The following is a 20,434-nucleotide window of genomic DNA, read 5'->3' on the forward strand; positions in this document are numbered from 1 at the left end:
TAAGAAGATACTGTACAAGTACACAAACCTTAATCCTTTGTGTGCCAGAGGTCAGAAAACATTTCTCCCACTGGGAGGAAGAGCTAGATTTGTTTGTAAGCTTGCTTTATTCACTAAATGGAGAATTTGCAGGATAGTTGTGATTTAACTCAATTACTGTACTATTCATCGTTATGAGCCAACACCAGCAGGTTTCTCCAGCTAGAATTATGGCCCTGTATAATACATATTTAATGGGTAAGGAGTCTTTGGAGACATCTCACTAAGGTAACTGCATTATACAGGGCCAAGCTCCTCCTGCTGCAAAAGCTTTTTGAGCATATGCCTTCATGGCGCAAAGGGGAGTCAAGTAGGTGGGTTAAAGTGCAGATTTATAGTGTGCGGCATATATATTAGCTCACGGAAGGAAAACAGTTACTCCGTTATAGGGCTGCCAGATTGAAATGACCTAATTTTATGCCCAACTTGGGAACTGCGGCCATACTTGCAGGATGCAGCCAGGACTACCCACTTCCGATAGTGGGTTTCCCCACTTGAGAGGTAGATAGGCTGGGCATGGGGCATGTTATGACCCCGCTCCTGAGACCCAAAGGATTCGGGTGTCAACCTGGAGAACTTGTGCTTATCCCTGGATCAGTTCCCAGGTATGCCTCAAGGACAAGGATTTAATATTGCGCCCTCTGCTACTTTCAATGATTGTGGTGAATTCCTGAAGTCTGGGCAGACCAGCAACAGAAATAAAAATGCGGCGTCTATGTGCTCAGATGAAGTGGGAGGTTCATTTTTTGGGCTTTCTTTCTTGTTTCAGGTAGCCCAGTGTGAAATATCCATTCCCGAAACATGCCTGACATGAAAAAGCTAGGGCAAAATAAAATAAAACTCCAGTGTTTCAGTTAAATTTGTGGTTGCAGTGGACCACCTAGAAAGGCAAGTAGAGTGTCTTTGACATCTTTAAGGGGTTTGCTTTTTGGGAATACCGTATTTGCTCGGTTATAAGACAACCCTGATTATAAGATGAAAACAATTTGAATATTCATTTAGGAAAAAAAGAAAGAAAGCCTGAATATAAGACTACCCTATAAGAAAAAAGTTTTACTAGTAAATATTAATTCACATGTAAATTTTCATATGTAATAACTATGATTGCAAAAAAAGATTTTTTTGTCTTATACACCACTTTGCCTCCCAGATATGCCTCTTGACCCCCTATTTGCCACTCTGCCTCCCTGATATTCCTTTTAACCCCCTATATGCCACTTTGCCTCCCAGATATACCTTATTTACCCCTATATGCCACTCTGCCTCCCTGATATTCCTTTAACCCCCTATATGCCACTCTGCCTCCAGAAAGCCCTTATACCCCCCCATATGCCATGCTTATCCTCCCCCGACTTACCAGTGCATGCCTAGACTTGTGCCCTGTGCTTCAGATTCCTTGGTGTGATGCGCGCAGACAACCTCCGCAGCTGCCGGCACTTTCACCGGGGCTTCTATGACTGAGCACTGGAAGGTCACGTGATGCTGGCCATCCCGCATCGCGCATACATCCACCGGCTGCCAGAGAGGAGGATCCAGGTCCTCTGCAGGGCTGCGGGGGATCTGGATCTTAGTCTTGTAGTCAGACCTCTATTTGAGGTTTGATTAGAAGATGACATTGAGTATAAGACGATGGTTAATTCTCAGGGCATTTGCTCTGAAAAACACCTTGACTTATAATCGAGCAAATACGGTATATTGTCTTATAGCTATAAATTCAAATATTGGACCTCTACCGTTCTTCAACTGAGACATGGGCCAGGTAAAATGGTCTGATCAACCATGCATGTGGGATATTGCTGTATTCCGTGGGTGCAGTGGAATATATGGTAAATCAAGGACATTTCTGTTCCAAGATTAAAAAAGTGAAATGCGCATGTTCCAATTCTTTCCCTGCAATGTTCGATAAACATGACTTACTCATGCATGTGTACTTAGGGGGTTTGCTGAACACAAATTAATTGTTGTTTCTGTACTCGCACACTGCAATGTGTTTGTTAAAATAGAAAAACAAAACAATCTTAATGCAACATTGGCACAGATTGATGCTAAAATTACCCTAGCAAAGTATTTTGGGCTGTTATTATTATTATTGTTCACCTGTTTTGGTTTTTCTAGCCACAATTAGGGTCCAACTCCCAGCATATCATTTTTATTTTTTAAAAAGCCTTCGTCAACATCGAGGATCAGCGTATCCTGTATTAGTGCATTTTTTTTGCTTCGTCGGTTTTGGTAATGCACTTTGCATTTATATACCTTGTATTCTGATATTCGCCACACACGTTGAATATTATTCAAGTATATTTATTCTGCGTCCTCTTTTTTGTGAAGCGCATGCTTTCAATTATATATACTTGTATGGAGGGCACGCATTTAACATTACTCATTTTGCTTATTTCATTTATTTGGGATGCAGTTGTAATTTCCTAATTTACATAAATACTCTATTACACACTAGCGCTGCACCTAACAAACATAATCAACTATTTGTATTATGTTTTAACAACACGGAAGGTAACTCGAAAAACTTTGTTTCCTGAGAACCGAAACTACGTTACATTATAGTGTCTCCATGTGCCGCTGACATAGTTACGGTCGCGCCGAGGATGACGTCAGGTTGCTCCCGGAAGTGATCCGTTGCGCTTGTGTCTTCCCCACGTGTGGAATAGAATTGGTGTTTGCAGACCGCGCACGGCCGGAGCCGTGCTATCTTTTTCATTCCAAAGTGGGACATGGAGAATTTCCAGCTGAGCCTGTCTGGATTGGGCTCCATCGCTCAGAGGAGTGGTGGGGAACTGAACAAATTCTTGTCTAAACAGGTGAGGGAAGGAGGGGGTAGTGGAATAAGAAAAAGAGGCTAACAGGGACTCCGGTATCTGTAGCAGAGCGGACTAATTTTTGCGATCTCCATCAAACTATGCTATTATCTTTGAAATCACTTTAGGCTTTGATTCATGGAAGTGTATTTCTTATTATAATAGCTAGTTGTATTGTGTAAACAGTGTCCCTTCATTCTGTCAAGGATGTGTATGTCTTCCCTTATTTAACAATCTATTCATTGCCTTAATTAAATGAGGTGTTTGTGTTTTGTTCTGTGCGAGGGTTACATTATTTGATCATACCCCATGCTGCTGTCTTTTGCCTAGATGTGACGGTTACTAATGTTTGGAGACAAGCTCCATTAGCTAACATGTAAACTACTTTGCTTTAGACAGCTATGGAGACCTTCACAATGTTAATAACCCATGATCGGTTAAGGGATGCTAGCATCATGTAAAATAATGCAAATTTTTATTCAAAATACCAAATGTGTGTGTGTGTATATATATATATATATATATATATATATATATATATATATGTGTGTGTTGTTCTGTAAAGACCTTATCTGCAGTGATTTTATAAACTGTCTGGAAATATATATGGAATTGTATTTGGGAAGCCAAAATGCATAAACAGATGAGTGACTTTCCCTTGAGGCGGTCCTGCAATCGGAATATTGAAAAGTCTCCTTATTTATAAAGCGCTGTTCTAAGGGCTGTTTTTTGGGGGGGTTTTTTTACCCGTAACAATATGCAGGCTTTTAAAACCTTTTGTGGAACGTGTGCATCGAAAAAAATCAAAGATTTTTGGAGTATAGGGAAGTAGTAAAGTTCTGGTGCATCAGATATTTGAATAGAACTTTCCACTTCAAATGTGAAACTATAGTAGTGTATATCATAAAGAACTTTGATTTCAATTGTCACTGGGTTCATAGAATGTAAGATTTCTTTTCATTACATGCTTTTCATCCTCCTGTCTGTAACTGTGTTTTGATAACTTAAAAGCCATCATACTTTTTCCAGCGGAATTACTATTATTTGCAATTGTGACACGCATACCAGCAACTTTTCTGAGCCTTTCCTAATCCTCTCTAACTTAAATAAACCAAAGACACTTTGAAATAAACTTACTGTTGAGCAGATGTGTGCATCAGGTAGCTTGCAAAGTTCTGTGTATCAACTCCCATGACTCTCCGCCAGTATTTACTTGATAGGGTTGTAGTTGCAGCCAAAGATAATAAATATATCTTAATTTTAGTTGGAACCTCCCCTTTAGTAAATGTCAAAAGGGCACCCAATGTTCTCCCCCCCCCCCCCCCTATCAATTGTTTTCTTTGAATCTGGGGGAAGATCTGATCTGTAATCCTCTACCATATTTTATAGAGTAGCTAGTTAAAATGTTTTAATTCATCTATAAAATTCCTCAGTGTATTGACAGACTGTATGCTGGAAAACGTGTCATCAGGTAGACTTGACTAGATGCTTTGCAGGAGAGTTGATGAAGGTCCAACCCCAGTGAGCTTCTTCTGCAGGAAGAGTTTGATAGCCTTGTATAATTCATGGTTAAATCAGTGAGGTTTCCTCAGTCTCCTCGCCTATTCAGTTATGCGTAATAGAGCCTTCAATTCTTCGCAATGAATAGTGAAGGAAAGGAGTTGAACCCACAACTCTGCCTTTAGCTTATTAATTCAATTTGTTCACTCTGTCGTTTGGAACACGTTGCTTTGAGGAAATGTAGACTTCTCAAAAGGTTGGCTTAATGCCTGTAGTCTTTCATTTTATGCAATTCACAGTCATCGGTTTATTTGACTCAATACATGTCTTACAGATATGGACTCCACAAGACAGAAATGCCATACTTGGCACTCTAGCCCAGTTACTGCTAGACAAGGAATGCACAATGCTGATTAGTCGACAGCTTCGACCATTGCTGCTGGATCTGCTGGAGAGGAATGCTCTTTCGATTAAATCAGGCACCCAGATTAATCATGACCTACACGAAAGACTGTGTGTGGCCATGAGCAGATTGGTCAGCAGCCATCCAGATGTCCTTCCGTGAGTGCTTTCTGCATGCTTTGTTGTCTTTATGTCACAAAAAGTAACATGAATTTAAGAGTGAACATTCAGACATGCTCTCCCTATAAAATGACAAGGATATTGCTTAAAATTATTTTCTAACTTTTTTTAGAAAGTTAATTTGGTATAAATGATATTGATCCTTTCAGCTAATACATTTTAAGCTAGAATCTCCTTCAAATTTAAAAGCTTTAAATATCCAAAATGAGTTGTATTATCTCTTACTTATTGTTTTGTGTTTTTCTTATTCATAGATTTGCTCTGAGGTATTTTAAGACTGCCTCACCAGTGTTCCAAAGACTCTTCTTGGAGAGTTGTGACTCAAGCACTGTCCGTTATGGGAGAAGACGAATGAAACTGAGAGACTTAATGGAAGCTGCCTACAGATTTCTTAAGCGGGATAAGCTTTCGTTTCAAGAGATGTGGGACTGGAGTGTCTGTGTGCCTCTGCTTAAAAGCCATGACTTAGCAGTCCGTTGGTCAGTACAATTGCTTGCCATTTTGTTTCTAGTAAATGTTCATTTTTGTAGGGCACAATAATATTATTATTAATAATAATAATACACAGTAGTATACTATACAAGCAATCTTGGCAACTTCAGTAGAGTAACCCCCTTAACAAATTTTGTTACCAGGACTTCTAGATCAAGAGATCAACTGAGTTCTAGAAGTGATGGTACACGTTTGTGTTGCACATGTTGCATGGATTTGGATGATCCTTACTCATCAGTGGATGAAGTGGGAAATATTATGGAAGCTCTTCTCATCCTGTTTTAGATTTGGCTGTCTGCATACATACTATACAGTACAATAGTGGCTAATGCTGCATCCTTTTACAGATTGCAAATATATACAGTAGTCATTATGGTGTATTCACTACCTCGGGAATTTGCAGGGAAACGGGCCGACTTGAATATATATATATATATATATATATATATATATATATATATATATATATATATAAGAAAGGTCTGCCCCAGCGTGCTTCTCCTGCAAGACTGGCTTATCTGGGCTGCAAAATATATGGAGATATCTGAATTCAGTTATTCAGCTATATTGCAGCCCCCCACAAACCAGTGCATGTTGTACATTTAGTCTCATGGACACTTTTGATCTTTTAGTTTCCATGTAAATGGCTGCATTTTTCTGAACTTGACATTTGTTTTGCAGGTACACAGCACTTTGCTTATCTTTGGTCACTTGTATGTCTGATGATAATAAACAGACATTCTTGAAGAAACTCTTCAGTGCAGATGAGCTAATTCATTTTAAACTTCAGTAAGTGGCACCTTGTGAATTCTGCTCTAGACTGTCTTCTCTGACAGAAGATTGTCAACTTTTCTTTATATATTTCTTTTAGAATGGTTGATGAGCTACTCGCTCAGAATATTGAAAAGGGTCTTTTGTTGACCAACCCAGAGAAAGACATGTGGCACAGGGAGAAAAGTCAGCAATACACACAGGGACAGATCGTGTCTGTTGATCTGTGTTCCGGCGTCGTGTCAGTGTGTGGAGTAACATTACCTAAGATAGCACCAAAAGAACAAGCTAAGGTATGTTTCACGTTTTTAGTTCACTACTTGTGCGAATGCTCGGTATAGCCAATAAGCTTTTATCTGGGTTCGTTGCGGCTCTGACTGATCATACCACAGTAACAAACTCTCTCTGACCTTCGCTTCCCAAAAGCATTCCTTAAATGCTGCAAGGACTGCTATAATTATTTCTCAAATGGTATAGGACACTGAAAAGATGCAGACGATTATATTAATGTGTGCATATATTTTTCCTATGTGTTTTTAGCAGGAGCACATTGGTGATGACCTATTAAAGGGGAACTTCTGTTTTTTATTACTAGCATCACATTAAAAAAAGATTTTTCAAAAAATTGGCTCTTTAAAAACAGTTCTACATTTTTGCATAACATGTTTTCATGCAGCTGCATATAAGCCTTCTATGTGTTCTTGCTCTGGTATCTTAGCCCCATCTACTATGCAAACACATTGACTCTTTATCATACTTCCCCTGGTAGACATGAAAGTCTTAAAAAGCAAAAAAAAAGACAGTTGGATTTTGTCTGACCAAAAGTTTATGGGTACAGACCCATGTATACTGGTAAAGTTACACATACACGCGCGTACATACACAGTAGCACTAATTCACACTTGCTCATTCTATCTTCACACCTTACCAACCTTACCATGTCTGAAGACTTTCCTTATAGGTCTTGATAAGGTTACATCGTGCTATGTGGTCCCAAAATGCCTCTGCCTCCACTATCTTTTCCTTAATCTGTTTGACTGCTGTTTATTATCCTGATCTTTTTTTATTATTTAAAACAGCCCAAGGATTTTAGAAATCTAGTATTGGTGGAATCGACATGTAGGAGCCTTCACAGCCTTGCCCTTGCAGTCTCCTATCAGAATGCCGTGCTCTTGGAAGGACCGATTGGTTGTGGCAAAACTGCTTTAGTGGAGCACTTGGCTACCGTTACTGGCCGACTAAAACCACCCGATATTCTGAAAGTACAGCTAGGGGACCAAACAGACAGCAAGGTAAGTTAACTTGTAAGAATCCTTAACATAAGGAGCAATCCGTAGGTGTGGCGAACATTTAAAGAGTTAATTGCTAACGTTATAATATATGTGTAATCCCCAATGCTTAAATGATGGCAAAACAAAAGAAAGTCATTTGAAATGTGCCAATTTCAAACGTGACATATGCTAAAAATGCCCCAACAAATATGTATTTGATATTTTAATATAGCACCAAATGGTTGCTGCCAATTTGACTTTGCTTTGGAAGGCAAGGGTTTATTGTGAATCGGTTGAAAGCATTGACTAATGTTCTGTGTGTTTTTGTTTGTAGATGTTGCTGGGAATGTATCGCTGCACAGATATACCAGGAGAGTTCGTATGGCAGCCTGGGACTTTGACCCAGGCGGTTACCAACGGGCATTGGATCGTTCTTGAGGATATTGATTATGCTCCTTTGGATGTGGTATGCTGACCATCTTGCATAAGCAATACATTTTCAACCTACAAATACATTAGAGAGACACTAGCGTATATAAAAAGACGTTCATGTAAATTTTTGAGAGTTACTAATAAGTTCGCCCAAATGTACTTATCTAGATTTAAGAATTAGTTAACAGCAAAGTGTTCGAATGCTAGTTACATAGAAATCTTGGGGTCTAAGGTCTCTCTAATGCACTTATAAAGAGAAGTGCAAATGTTTTTTTATATTTCTTTCATTTGGGCAATGCGGTAGCTAGAACATTTTCTGGTCCACTTTTTATTTCATTTTTTAAGTTACTGTTGAAAATGGGAAGACCCAGTGAAAATTCTTGTGATTTCACCACTTTAAATTTCTTGCAGATATCTGTGTTAATTCCTGTCTTGGAAAATGGCCAGTTGCTGATTCCTGGAAGAGGGGACTGCATTAAAGTAGCTCCTGGCTTTCAGCTATTTGCCACCAGAAGGTAAGTAATAAAGGCAACGTTAACACCACTCGACTCCTGCAAGATGTTTCCTCGTTACTGATAGAGAAGACTTTTTAAACTCCTCTATGGCTTATTTGTGATGGGGCATTTCTGTGTATTCATTCTCGATGCAATACCCTAAAAATATTTGTGCTGGTTAGTTGCTTCTCAGAAAACTACAATGTAGTTTTGGAAAAAATGGTGAATATGTTTTGGTACGTTAATTGAACAAACCTTTTTCATCAAATGATTTTCTCAATGGGGTTTATTCACTAAAGGAGAGCTTTCTTCACTTTACTGTGGCTGTTGTCCTACGTGTGTGTTAACATTTCACATTGAACCCTTTTGAGATCCTTTAGGGACATTGGTCTTCTAGTTTGTTAGAGATAGTGCCGTGATAATGACTGGCGTAGGTGCCTTAGAGTGTCTCAGAAAGAAGAACGCAACAGGGTGCCTCTACATTTACAGTAGCAGGAACAGTCACGTCTCATTCAAGTCCTGTGCTTTTCATCCAGATTGCACAACTCTGGTACTGGTGCTTGGTATCGACCACAGAACAGCCATGCCACGTTACTAGACAAATACTGGACCAAAATCCATCTGGAGAACATGAACAGAGGGGAACTAAAAGAGGTTTGTGTTACAATTGGTAGATTAAAAATTTTAACACTTGGGCTTCTCTAAAGTGTTGTGTTGCTTGTTTTGTTAAAAAAAAAAACAACTAAAAAACAATTTATCAAAAAGTTATCATTGCAATAGAATTGCAAGACAGTTTTAACACTGTTCAATAACGAGTTGTCTTGTATTTGAGAAGTGTGCTGTGTATTATCTTTAAAAGTGAACCATGAGTTTGCAGGTGAGAAATGTTTTGACAGATTTCACTCTGCTATACGAAAGGTAAAGAAACTGCATTAGGTATGCATTATACTTTTTGCAGATTGTTGAAATCTCACACATTTCACAATACATTGTCACTAAATCTCAATCTTCATAATGCTAAATGAGCGGGTGAGCCGAAATAATCGCACAATGTCTTCAACAAATCAATGCTTGTCTAGGGCCTTGGCTTTCTTTGTGTCTGTGATACAAGAGTTCTTAGCGTTCTTAAGACGGCATTTTGGAGCAAAGCAGTAATTGTTCACTGTACGTTTTTGTTTACAGGTGCTCCAAAAGCTCTATCCTAAATTGGACTTGGTAATTGACCGGTTATTAGACATTTACATTCAGCTCACAGGAGACAAACATACAGCAGTGTCCTTGGTTGTCTCTGATGGTACGCAAGGTACTGAAGAAGTAAAAGCCGATGATAAAAGACCTAATCTTGAAGGTCGTGGGTTATCTCTAAGGTATTGTACGAATTATCTGATATTAAAAAAAAAAAACTAGTAAATATTGATACAGTAACAAGTATATCATTTGGAATGTCTCATGACAATTGATTTAAAGAACACACACGTATAAGCAATATTTTTTTAAAAATACCTTTTTATTGGTTTACGTGATTATTTACTCAAATGTTCGCCAATCTCCTACATTTTAGTGCATATGATGTCTGTGTCCCCTTTAAATTACAAATTTGCTTCCATTGAGTTTAATGAAACCCCACTCGCACTCCCATTAGCAGAATGTGCTCCTATTAATTTTAATGGGAGCACTGTAGCTTCTCCTCAAAGCGACACTCGGCCATCATATGCAAATGTTAATTGCATCAATATTATATAATTATTATTAAACAATTAATTTGCTTGTATTTTTCCCTCAGGGATTTATTGAAGTGGTGCAACAGAATTGTACATGTCTTCGATGGGTCTTCTTCCTCTACTTCACTGAACATATTCCATGAGGTAAAGGAACTGTCTGCTTTTCTTTTTTTAATTCTTCAATTTATACAATTTATATTTTTCAGGTACATAAAATGTAGAATTTTCTTCACTTTCAAGTAAATTAATTTCTTGGTAAAAATATTTCATTATCAACCTGTTACAGAGTTTCCTTTACATATTGGTTAATTTGGATCTCTTTCGATCCGGCATTGGACAGTTGGTCATTTTTATAGTAAAACTTCAGAATCGTTTATTCTGCCTACTTTTAATGCTTTCAACTAAATGCAGCATTAGAAACATAATTCATAGTACTAGTGTATTTCTAAATCTTTTAAGAGATGTGATTATCTAATCTTTATATTTTGCCTTTATTCTTGTTTTTGGGTTTTTGGGTTTTTTTTGGTAACATGTAATGCAAAAGAAAGCACACATTGCTAAAAGTATGTTTTTGACCTTGTGTCCAGGCCCTGGACTGCTTCACAGCCATGCTTTCCAAGCCAACTGCTAGCCGTAGAATGGCAGAAGTCATTGGAAGCAAACTGAACATTTCTAAGCAAAAGGTACGATGCATTGGATCTTTTTTTTTTTTTTTTTTTTTTTAATCTTTCATTAATTTAAATGTACAGCCATAAACTGAAAGCCTTTATTTTGTTCCTGGAAATTGTGTAGTGTAAAGTGTCATTTTCAACACACACGTGTGTGTGTATATATGTATATGTTTATATATTGACTTACATGCTTACAATACACTATCATCTGACCTGTCCTTGCAATTTTAAATGGCCTTTTACTAAGAAATGAATATACTGTAGTTTCTTTCTATTTTTTTTTCGCGTCTTCTTGAAATATGCAGCCAAATCCTCTGTAACTTTTTGTTGCTTTAAGACTATGAATCAGATACGCATATTGTTGTTGCAACTGTTAAAATAAATGGAAATAAGTTATGCTTTCTATTTTGCAGCCCATTCAAAAAGAAAATTGTGATGACAAAGAACCCAACTTTTTATTATTGTTATTGTGATCATATTTACACATTATGCATCACAATATCTATGTACTTTTCTGCTTCCAGGCTGAGTTCTACTGTCAGCTATATAAACCTGAGGTTGTTGTAAAAGAATTGCACGTCACTGTTGGAAGGGTAGAAATTATTAGAAAGCAAGTGGAGACGGTTCATATACACAGGTAAACTTACTTTTTTTGGTTAAACTGTGTCCAGTCATGCAAATGTAACTTATTGCTAATAAATATGGCTTAGAAATCTCTAAATCGTTGTGTGCAGGAATATTTAAAGATGCTTTTTTATAGATGCTTAATGCATACACATGTATTTGCCGCTTTGTTTCCAGGGAAAAGATCACTTTTGCAGCCACGCGGCCTTCCTCCATGTTGATTGAACAACTTGCTGCTTGTGTTAACAAAGGAGAGCCTGTTTTACTTGTGGGCGAAACTGGCACTGGCAAGACGTCCACTGTTCAATACCTTTCCCACATTACAGGTATTTTTTATTTTTTTTGTAAACTTTTCATTTGTTTACACAAGTAGGACATGGACTGCTTCACATATTTCACTCTGTTTAAAGCTGCTGTTCCGCATAGACAAAGCATTGTGTGTTGAGCAAATAAACCTTGGCAGATCTGTGATTAAAATTAGTCCTGCGAATCACATAAAACGGCACAAACATTTTGAGTTTTTTTTCCCCCCCTGCAAAGTAAGATAATTATTTCGTGAAAGGGTTTGGGCATTCAACTATGCTAGGAATGATATTTGCAAGGCTACATTGGTTATGAAAGTGCTAAATTCAGCAGAGTGCATGGAGAAGCCCCTAAAATTATCATAGTTGTAGTTCAAATTTCTCTGGGGCAAAAAGTCTTGAAACTGGAACATATATAAACATATATACTTCAGAACCATTTATTTTGGTTTTGTTTGCTGCTGTTATAATTGTGAATTTAGTCTCAGAATGTGTTACCCTAGACAATAGTTTACTAATAATCCCTAGAAAAGCCTCACATTCTAAGGGAATTTTTTGCCACAACGCACACCATATTTTCCCCACAAAATCCATGAAAATTAGCTTTTTCTCCATTTTCCTCCTGTAGTCAGATATAGTTAATCACTGATATGCCGCCGACCATTGAACAATCTGGTACTGTATCCTAATGTTAAACCTAACCCATGAGACCCTGTGTAACGGGAAAAAGTCGATTGATGTACGTCATTTCTTCTGATTAGGTCAGCGCCTGCGGATTGTGAACATGAACCAGCAGAGTGATACCGCTGATCTCTTGGGAGGGTAAGTTGATTGACTTGCGTAGCTACTTATTGCTTTCAGAACCATTCTACGCTTGCAGAATGTTATAGGATAATTATTTTAGTAAACTAGAAATATATGGTTTATATGACATGGTTTTCCTCATGATATTCTGTATCATTCTTTTGTTTAAAGTGCATAATTCTAATCTCAGAACCAGAGAGCCTTTTATCTCCTTCCAATTGTTCTTACCATTTGAGCGTGTGTAACAAATTTCCTAAAAGCTTAAATGCGCTGTTGTGAATGTAGTTTAATTCACTGATGCCCTTAATTTAAATTAATTTACTGATGCCTCCCTGGCAGATTACATTGACTGGTTGTACTGCGCATGCAGGGTTCCATATGTGCCAAACAAAAACAAAATCTCTGAGTCTCAATGTTTTTATATATCTCTGTTCTATATGTATTTATTTTGCAATATCTCTTGAACATCAGCTCATGTGATATGACCTTACAAAGCACTGGTAAATATCAAGAGTGCAAATCTTTTCTTCCATCCAATGCATGCATTGGTAAAACTAATGATATGTACAATTCATTATATGCCAGTTGCATCATGAATAGATCAATTTCGGTTCTGTATGATGTATACATAACGGGCTCCTTTGCTGCTATTGTGTTCCAGCTATAAACCTGTGGATCACAAGCTGATTTGGCTTCCTCTGAGAGAGGGTTTCGAGGAGTTGTTTGCACAAACATTTTCCAGGAAACAGAACACAACGTTTCTGGGTCATATTCAGACCTGCTACAGACACAAACGATGGCTGGACCTACATAAACTGATGCAGCATGTTCTGAAATCAGCAATGACTAAAGTGCAGGCAGAAGATACTGGTTAGTGAATCTAATCCCACAGGTTAAAGGGCTCAAACTCTGAACCAAATTAAATCAGATTGCGTAACTCTGTGTCGGGGAGATGCTGGATTGATTGATCCTCTCCTTACTGCTCTTCCATACACCTAACTTTTGCCTTCATTGATAACTATAAAGGTTAGGCGATGGGATCAATACCATGTGAATGGAACACAGATGTATAAATGAGACGGTAAATGGTTTATTTGGACCTTACAGTAGTTGCGCTATGAAAAACTACGTATATCAAATGGCATAGTAAATTCTTCCAATACCTTGCATTAAAATAAATATGCCCTCTTTTATTCTTAGCAACTTTAATGCAGAAAAACATGTTCCTTAATATTTTTTGTCTTTTAAGGGCATCTTCTGAGAGAAAAGTGGGAGGCTTTCTCCCTCCGTCTGAATCAAGCCCAGCAGCAAATGAGGATGACTGAAAATGCTTTACTCTTTTCTTTTGTGGAGGTAGGTCTCTCTTTTTTTTAAATTTGTTACAGAATCAGAACTCTAATAGATGGCCACGTTCTAATGGAATAAATAGCTAAGCTTATGCTTATGAGCACCAAGCAGTCATCAAAACTTCAAGCTAATCTCAAAAAACATTTTACCACATCATTAGGGCACAGAGTGGTGTAAACCTGATTCATAGTGGCTTTCATGGTACATTATTAAACATAGTAATTTCTATGTAGTGCTCCCCCCCATATTTTTATTCAATATTGCTCCAATAATAGCATAGGATTTTTAGTTAGAATGTTTATGATTAATGACATTGCGAAGGTTATGCAAAAGTGGTGTAATCACCATAGTAACCAGTATAATGTTCAGTACGGATAACTGTTGCTATAGTAGCAATACCATTTTTTAAACTTTGCACCAGAATAATGACTTTTAAAAGTCAGACAAAAGTTTCTTGTTGATATTTTTACATGGTGATATTTTTGGTTTTCAGGGAACACTCGCCCAAGCTGTGAAAAAAGGGGAATGGATCTTGTTGGATGAAATCAACCTGGCTGCCGCAGAAACATTGGAGTGTTTGTGTGGCTTACTTGAGGGATCATCTGGATCTCTTGTTTTACTTGACAGAGGAGACACAGGTATTGCTACTAGATTAAAGTAAATACACAGAAATCAATTTATTTTGTTTAGATATGGCATTCCTTTTCAAACTGATTTGTCCAGGAAAGTTTGTAATACATATAAATCTAATTCATTATTTTTCTATAGCGTCATCATATTCCATAGTGCTGTGCAATTGGTAGACAGGGCCTAATTTGACTTACACAAAAACAGCTGGGGAGGGCTCAAACAATATAATAAATATAATTCAAATATAATACGTTTTTGTTAGATGAGACTTTTTCTTAACCTGTTTTTGCTTTGTAATCTTTATCTAGAGCCTCTAATCAGACACCCAGATTTCAGATTGTTTGCCTGTATGAACCCGGCTACTGATGTGGGAAAGAGAAATCTGCCACCTGGTATAAGAAACAGGTGAGCAACCTACTATTGTGGTCTTATTACTATAGTAAGTCATGGTCTTGCCGATGGTGTTCAGCAGGTTGAAATTGTGGTAATATCATTTTTTCAACTCTGAACAAGATTCAGGGTTTACACACAATTACAGTTGATTAGGATTGTTTCCAATTCATATGTATTGTACACTAAATTTCCTCTTGAACACATTTTTGTTTCCACTAAGATCTTGCCATCAGATCTCTAATTGCATTTCAGTGCTTGCTTTTCAGAGTGTTCACCTGGCAGTGGTATGAATGTCTGTGAGTGTGATTTACACTGCTTGCTTGGGTTTTAGGTTTACTGAGCTTTATGTGGAAGAACTGGAAGATGAAAATGACTTACAGATACTCATCACGGATTACCTGAGATCTATTAATGTGAGCAAAATGACTGTTCAGGGAATAATCAGGTACGACCGTAGTTGATACAGAAGTTGTTTTTTTTTCTCTTCTTCTTCAAATTCTATGTATACATGTCTGTTTTCATCCTGATGCTGTCCATATTGTAGCTTTTACTTGACCATACGGAAGAAGGCAGTTGCAGGTTTAGTAGACGGCACCGGTCACAGACCTCACTATAGCCTACGTACTCTGTGCAGAGCTTTGAGATATGCCTCATCAAACCCATGTAACAACATCCAGCGTTCCTTGTATGAGGTAAGAAAAATAAGAGCCAAATAACAGCAAAATGCTGTAATTTTTAAACAAATTATTGTGTATGTACTTATGTTTACAAACAATAAATATATATTATACTTGTTACAATGCCCCTTCTCGATCTCTTGTAGTTTTGCGTGTTTGTCTTTCTTAAATGTTTTAGATCATCCAACTCATTTTAATATGAGACAAAGATAACCCAAGTAAATGTAAAATGCAGTTTTTAAATGATGGTTTCATATATAGAAGGAAAAATGCTATCCAACCCTACTTGGCGCTATCTGAAAAAGTTATTTTGTCCCCTTTAGTTACTAAATTGACCAATTTAACCACATTTAATTGATAATTGGGTTCAATTTCACTATAAACAACCAGGCATTATTACTGCCAGTCCTGTTAATCCATAACATCAATTAAATAGAATCCGTCATACAAAGTGAAGAAGAGCACAAGGTCTCAAAAAGCAGCACAGGATGCCGCGATCTAGAAGTTCAAGAACAGATGAGAAACAAAGTAATTGACATCAGTCTGGAAGTGATTAAAAAGCCATTTCCAAGACCATGGCACTCCAGTGAACGACCAAGAGATTTGTTATCTACAAATGGAGAAAACTGTGGTGGACCTTCTCACGAGTGACGAGAGGTCACAAAAGAACCCCGACTAACATGTAAAAAACTGCAAAAATGTCATCCATGGGAGATTGCAAGGCATAAACCACTACTGATCAAAAAGAACCCAAGGACCCCTCTTATGTTTGCTAAAAAGAAAAACTTATTGACCAAAGCTTTTGGGATACTAGTCTGTGCACTGATGAGTCAAAAGTGGAAATTTTGGGAAGACAATGGGTCCTTTTAAATTGACCTAAAGCTAACACAGTATTCCACAATAAGATCTTCATACCGCCAGTCACAAACAGTGGTTGTAGTGTGATGGTCTGGGGCTGCTTCATGCACTGGGGGAGATGCCATAATTGATCATAAGTCATAAATTCTGCTCTCTGCCACAAAATCCTGACCAAGTTTGTAATCTAAGCTCAAGCCCACCTCTGAATCGCTCAAAAAAAAATAAATAAAAAATGAACGTTTTGTGGTCTAGCTCTATACCTATGATAAATGAAATGAAATGATCATTTAAAATCTGCGTTTTTACCTGGGAGCATTTAAATGCGACAAGCAAAAATTTAGGAAATCGGGAGCAATTTTTTAAATGTATATATAATATTTGGATCAATTTGCTTACAAACTGGTTGGTACAACAGGAAGTTATAATGTGTGGTTCTACCTGGTGCGTTCTTATAGTTTAGTCCAATTCCATGGTAAAATGATCCTGGTGCACCTGTTAATGTGCTAGTGCTGCCCCGTTCCTTATTATCTTTTTGTGTTGAACAGTATTGCTCGGTCATATTCATTTAAAGTGAAACACATAATTAGGTAGGGGACACGTTATTTATGGTTTGGTTACACGTATTTTTTTTCCTCTCTTTCTCCGGTGTCAATACTACTTTTTTAATGTTACTTCATTCTTTCAGGGATTTTGCCTTGCCTTCTTAACACAGCTTGACAGATCTTCTCACTCCATCGTACAGGCATTAATTTGCCGTCACATCGTGCAAGGAAATATTAAAAACATCCTCAGACAGGTACATGTCTTAATGTTCTGCTAATAATGACAGGATATCCTGGGGATTTTGGTGCAAACTTTCTAAGTGGTCTTAACGTTAAAGCAACCAGTGCACTGATAAGATCGCTTTGCACCTGTATCCCTTTCTGTATAAAAGTATCTTTAAATTTAGACGCATAAGGTAAAAACTCCTTTTTGCGTCTTTTTTTTTAATTATTATTTAGACTGTAACGTTACATTAATTGAATATATTTTGGCATAGTTTAAAAACAATGTTTCAGTTGTAAAGCAGTAAAAGGAAATGTTTTGAAATATAGTGCTTTTTTTTCTTGAATGTTCTGAGATATAAAGCTAAGTAAGCTTATAACAATGTATTTAGTAATGAAACTAGTATTTGTAATACTTACTCTGTTTTAAACAGCCTTACATGTCATCCCAAATTTGAAACCAGAGTAAATATTTAAGTATTTCATATACTAGTTTTATTGCTAAATTGATAAATATGGTATATCGGCATATATATGTAAGGTCCAAAGCACCTCGGATGAAATTCTGTGTTCATGCATTTGGTTTGAGTCTCTTCACCTTTTTGTGTCCATCAATCCACTGCCTATTGCACAGCACTGCACAATATGTTTGTAAATCAATGAATAGGCCTCCTAACATAAGTGTGTTTTAGTTTGTGTTAAAATGAACAAAAATGTTCTATTTCTTCTCAATTGGCTTTTTCCTTCTGTTCTTGTTTTTTCATTTCAGCCCCTTCCTGAGCCACAGGGTGGAAGGTTTGTCCCGATAGAAGGTTACTGGATTCCAGTGGGGGATAAAGACCCCATAATAGATGAAACCTATGTGCTCACCACGTCAGTTAAGCTAAATCTCAGAGACTTGGTTAGAGTGGTCTCTGCGGGGTATGTTTATACTTTCCTAGTTCTTCCATTGTGAAAATTGTTTGTTTTTTGTGGTTACAGTTAAGTTTTTGTTATAAAATTGTATGGGCTGTGAGGACGTTTCTCTCTCATTTTTGTGGGGAAAATTGCATGTTTTGCCATGGCTAGCAAGAAAATGCGCGATATCTTATGCAAAAAATTTCAGTATATTAATTTCTTAAATTTTTGTGCAACCTTATTATAATATGCATTTTTTTATGGATTATTATATGATTTCATTGTCATGTTGTTCTCCTAGCCAGCGCATAAGTGATTTTGCATGTATTGCAGTAACCATCCAGTGTTGATCCAAGGAGAGACGTCTGTGGGCAAAACTAGCTTAATCCGCTGGCTGGCGTGTGCTAGCGGCAATCAGTGTGTGCGAATTAACAACCATGAGCACACGGACATCCAGGAGTACATCGGTTGTTATACTTCTGACACATCTGGAAAACTTGTCTTTAAAGAAGGTATTTCTTTTCTGTTCCTTACATCCAACTTTTTCATTAAAGAAAATGGGAAGATGTGTAAACGAGGGCTGAAACAACTAATCGATAAAATCGATAATCGATTATGAAAATCGTTGACAACGAATTTCATCATCGATTAATCAAATCGATTTTTATCGATTATAACAAGAGGGGGTTTTTTTCAGAGCAAATGCTCTGAAAAACTCCTCTCCTTATAATAATCCGATCTCAAACAGAGATCGGATTATAACACCGGAATCCAGATCCCCCCGCAACGCTGCAGGAGACCTGGATTCCCATTACTGTCGGCCGGTCTCTCACTTCCGTCTCTCTCCCCCCTCCCATACACCCCTCTGACTCCTCCCCCTCCCATACGTCACTCTGCCTCTCTCCCGGCTCCGTTACTGACAAGGACTTTCACTGCAGCTTCATAGAAGCCACAGTGTAAGTGAAGTGCAGTAAGGGAGGCTGTCTGTGCGATGCAGACACTCACAGGCTTACAGAGAATCATCCTCTCTGTCAGCTGGTGGGGGTCTGCATCGCACAGACAGCCTCCGTTACTGTCAGTAACGGAGCCGGGTAGAGAGGCAGAGCGGTGTATGGGAGGGGGGAGGAGTCAGAAGGGTGTATGGGAGCCACCCTCCCATACACCACTGTGGCTCCTCCCCCCCAGAGAGGATGATTTTCTGTCAGCCTGTGAGTGTCCGCTACTGCACTTCACTTACACTGTGGCTTCTATGAAGCTGCAGTGAAAGTCCTTGTCTAGTGAAGATCCATTGCTGACAGGAGGCAGAGTGGAGTATGGGAGGGGGAGGAGGCAGAGTGGAGTATAGGAGGGGGAGGAGCCAGAGTGGAGTATGGGAGGTGGAGGGCCAGAGTTGTATGGGAGAGGGGAGGAGCCAGAGTAGTGTATGGGAGGGGGGAGGAGGCAGAGTGAAGTATGGGAGGGGGGAGGAGGCAAAGTGGTGTATGGGAGGGGGAGGAGGCAAAGTGATGTATGGGAAGGGGGGGAGCCAAAGTGATGTATGGGAGGGGGAGGAGGCAGAGTGGTGTATGGGAGGGGGAGGAGGCAGAGTGGAGTATGGGGGGAGGAGCCAGAGTGGTGCATGGGAGGCGGAGGAGCCAGAGTGGTGTATGGGAGGCGGAGGAGCCAGAGTGGTGTATGGGAGGCGGAGGAGCCAGAGTGGTGTATGGGAGGGGGAGGAGCCAGAGTGGTGTATGGGAGGGGGAGGAGCCAGAGTGGTGTATGGGAGGGGGAGGAGCCAGGGTGGTGTATGGGAGGGGGAGGAGCCAGAGTGGTGTATGGGGGGTATTATGAATTTCAGGGAATATAGGGGGTATAAGGCATATCGATATTAGGCATATCAGGGGGTCATAAAACATCTGGGGGTAAAAGGTATATCAGGGGGCTCAGTTGCATATCACTGGCATATAAGGAGTATAAGGCATATCAGGGGCACAGTGGAATCTGGCATATAAGAGGTATAAGGCATATATGGGGGCAGAGTGGCAAGCTGGGGGTCTGATGTGCATAACCGGGGGCAATTTGGTAAATAAAAAAAAATGTGAACAAGGCTTTTTCCTCAGTTTTTATTAAATATGAAAAATAGTTAACATATGAATTAATATTTACTAATAACTTTGTATTAAAACCTAGTTTGAGAAACACAGTGTTTGGGTTCTTGTAGCTTTTATTATGTCAGTAAAATAAGAAGGTGAATAGAGAGAGGCCATTGCAATAAAGAGATGAAAGTGTAAATTGTACGTTTTTTATTACATTATTTTAAATTTAAAAAATTGCATTTTTTTATCCGATTAATCGAAAAAATAATCGGCCAAC

The 20,434-nt window shown here is 38.4% G+C and overlaps 1 protein-coding gene across 1 annotated transcript in view; it reads left to right on the forward strand.

The window, feature by feature from the left end:
- Positions 1-2,768: 2,768 nt before the first annotated feature.
- LOC149278765 (midasin-like) overlaps positions 2,769-20,434 on the forward strand; it is a 64,145-nt gene continuing 46,479 nt past the window's right edge. The window contains exons 1-24 of the mRNA XM_089501762.1: positions 2,769-2,855; positions 4,687-4,913; positions 5,189-5,413; positions 6,108-6,215; positions 6,298-6,501; positions 7,291-7,489; positions 7,803-7,934; positions 8,312-8,415; positions 8,931-9,048; positions 9,577-9,761; positions 10,178-10,259; positions 10,703-10,798; positions 11,311-11,423; positions 11,588-11,736; positions 12,474-12,534; positions 13,178-13,386; positions 13,766-13,869; positions 14,357-14,501; positions 14,802-14,898; positions 15,218-15,331; positions 15,431-15,578; positions 17,107-17,217; positions 17,955-18,106; positions 18,416-18,594. Coding sequence (XP_089357888.1) covers positions 2,769-2,855; positions 4,687-4,913; positions 5,189-5,413; positions 6,108-6,215; positions 6,298-6,501; positions 7,291-7,489; positions 7,803-7,934; positions 8,312-8,415; positions 8,931-9,048; positions 9,577-9,761; positions 10,178-10,259; positions 10,703-10,798; positions 11,311-11,423; positions 11,588-11,736; positions 12,474-12,534; positions 13,178-13,386; positions 13,766-13,869; positions 14,357-14,501; positions 14,802-14,898; positions 15,218-15,331; positions 15,431-15,578; positions 17,107-17,217; positions 17,955-18,106; positions 18,416-18,594 — 3,349 coding nt within the window. The remainder of the gene's footprint in view (positions 2,856-4,686; positions 4,914-5,188; positions 5,414-6,107; positions 6,216-6,297; positions 6,502-7,290; positions 7,490-7,802; positions 7,935-8,311; positions 8,416-8,930; positions 9,049-9,576; positions 9,762-10,177; positions 10,260-10,702; positions 10,799-11,310; positions 11,424-11,587; positions 11,737-12,473; positions 12,535-13,177; positions 13,387-13,765; positions 13,870-14,356; positions 14,502-14,801; positions 14,899-15,217; positions 15,332-15,430; positions 15,579-17,106; positions 17,218-17,954; positions 18,107-18,415; positions 18,595-20,434) is intronic.

This window comes from Sceloporus occidentalis, unplaced genomic scaffold, assembly GCF_023333645.1.
Source record: "Sceloporus occidentalis isolate IW3139 unplaced genomic scaffold, rSceOcc1.0.p SCAF_181, whole genome shotgun sequence".
Taxonomy (NCBI): Eukaryota; Metazoa; Chordata; class Lepidosauria; order Squamata; family Phrynosomatidae; genus Sceloporus; species Sceloporus occidentalis.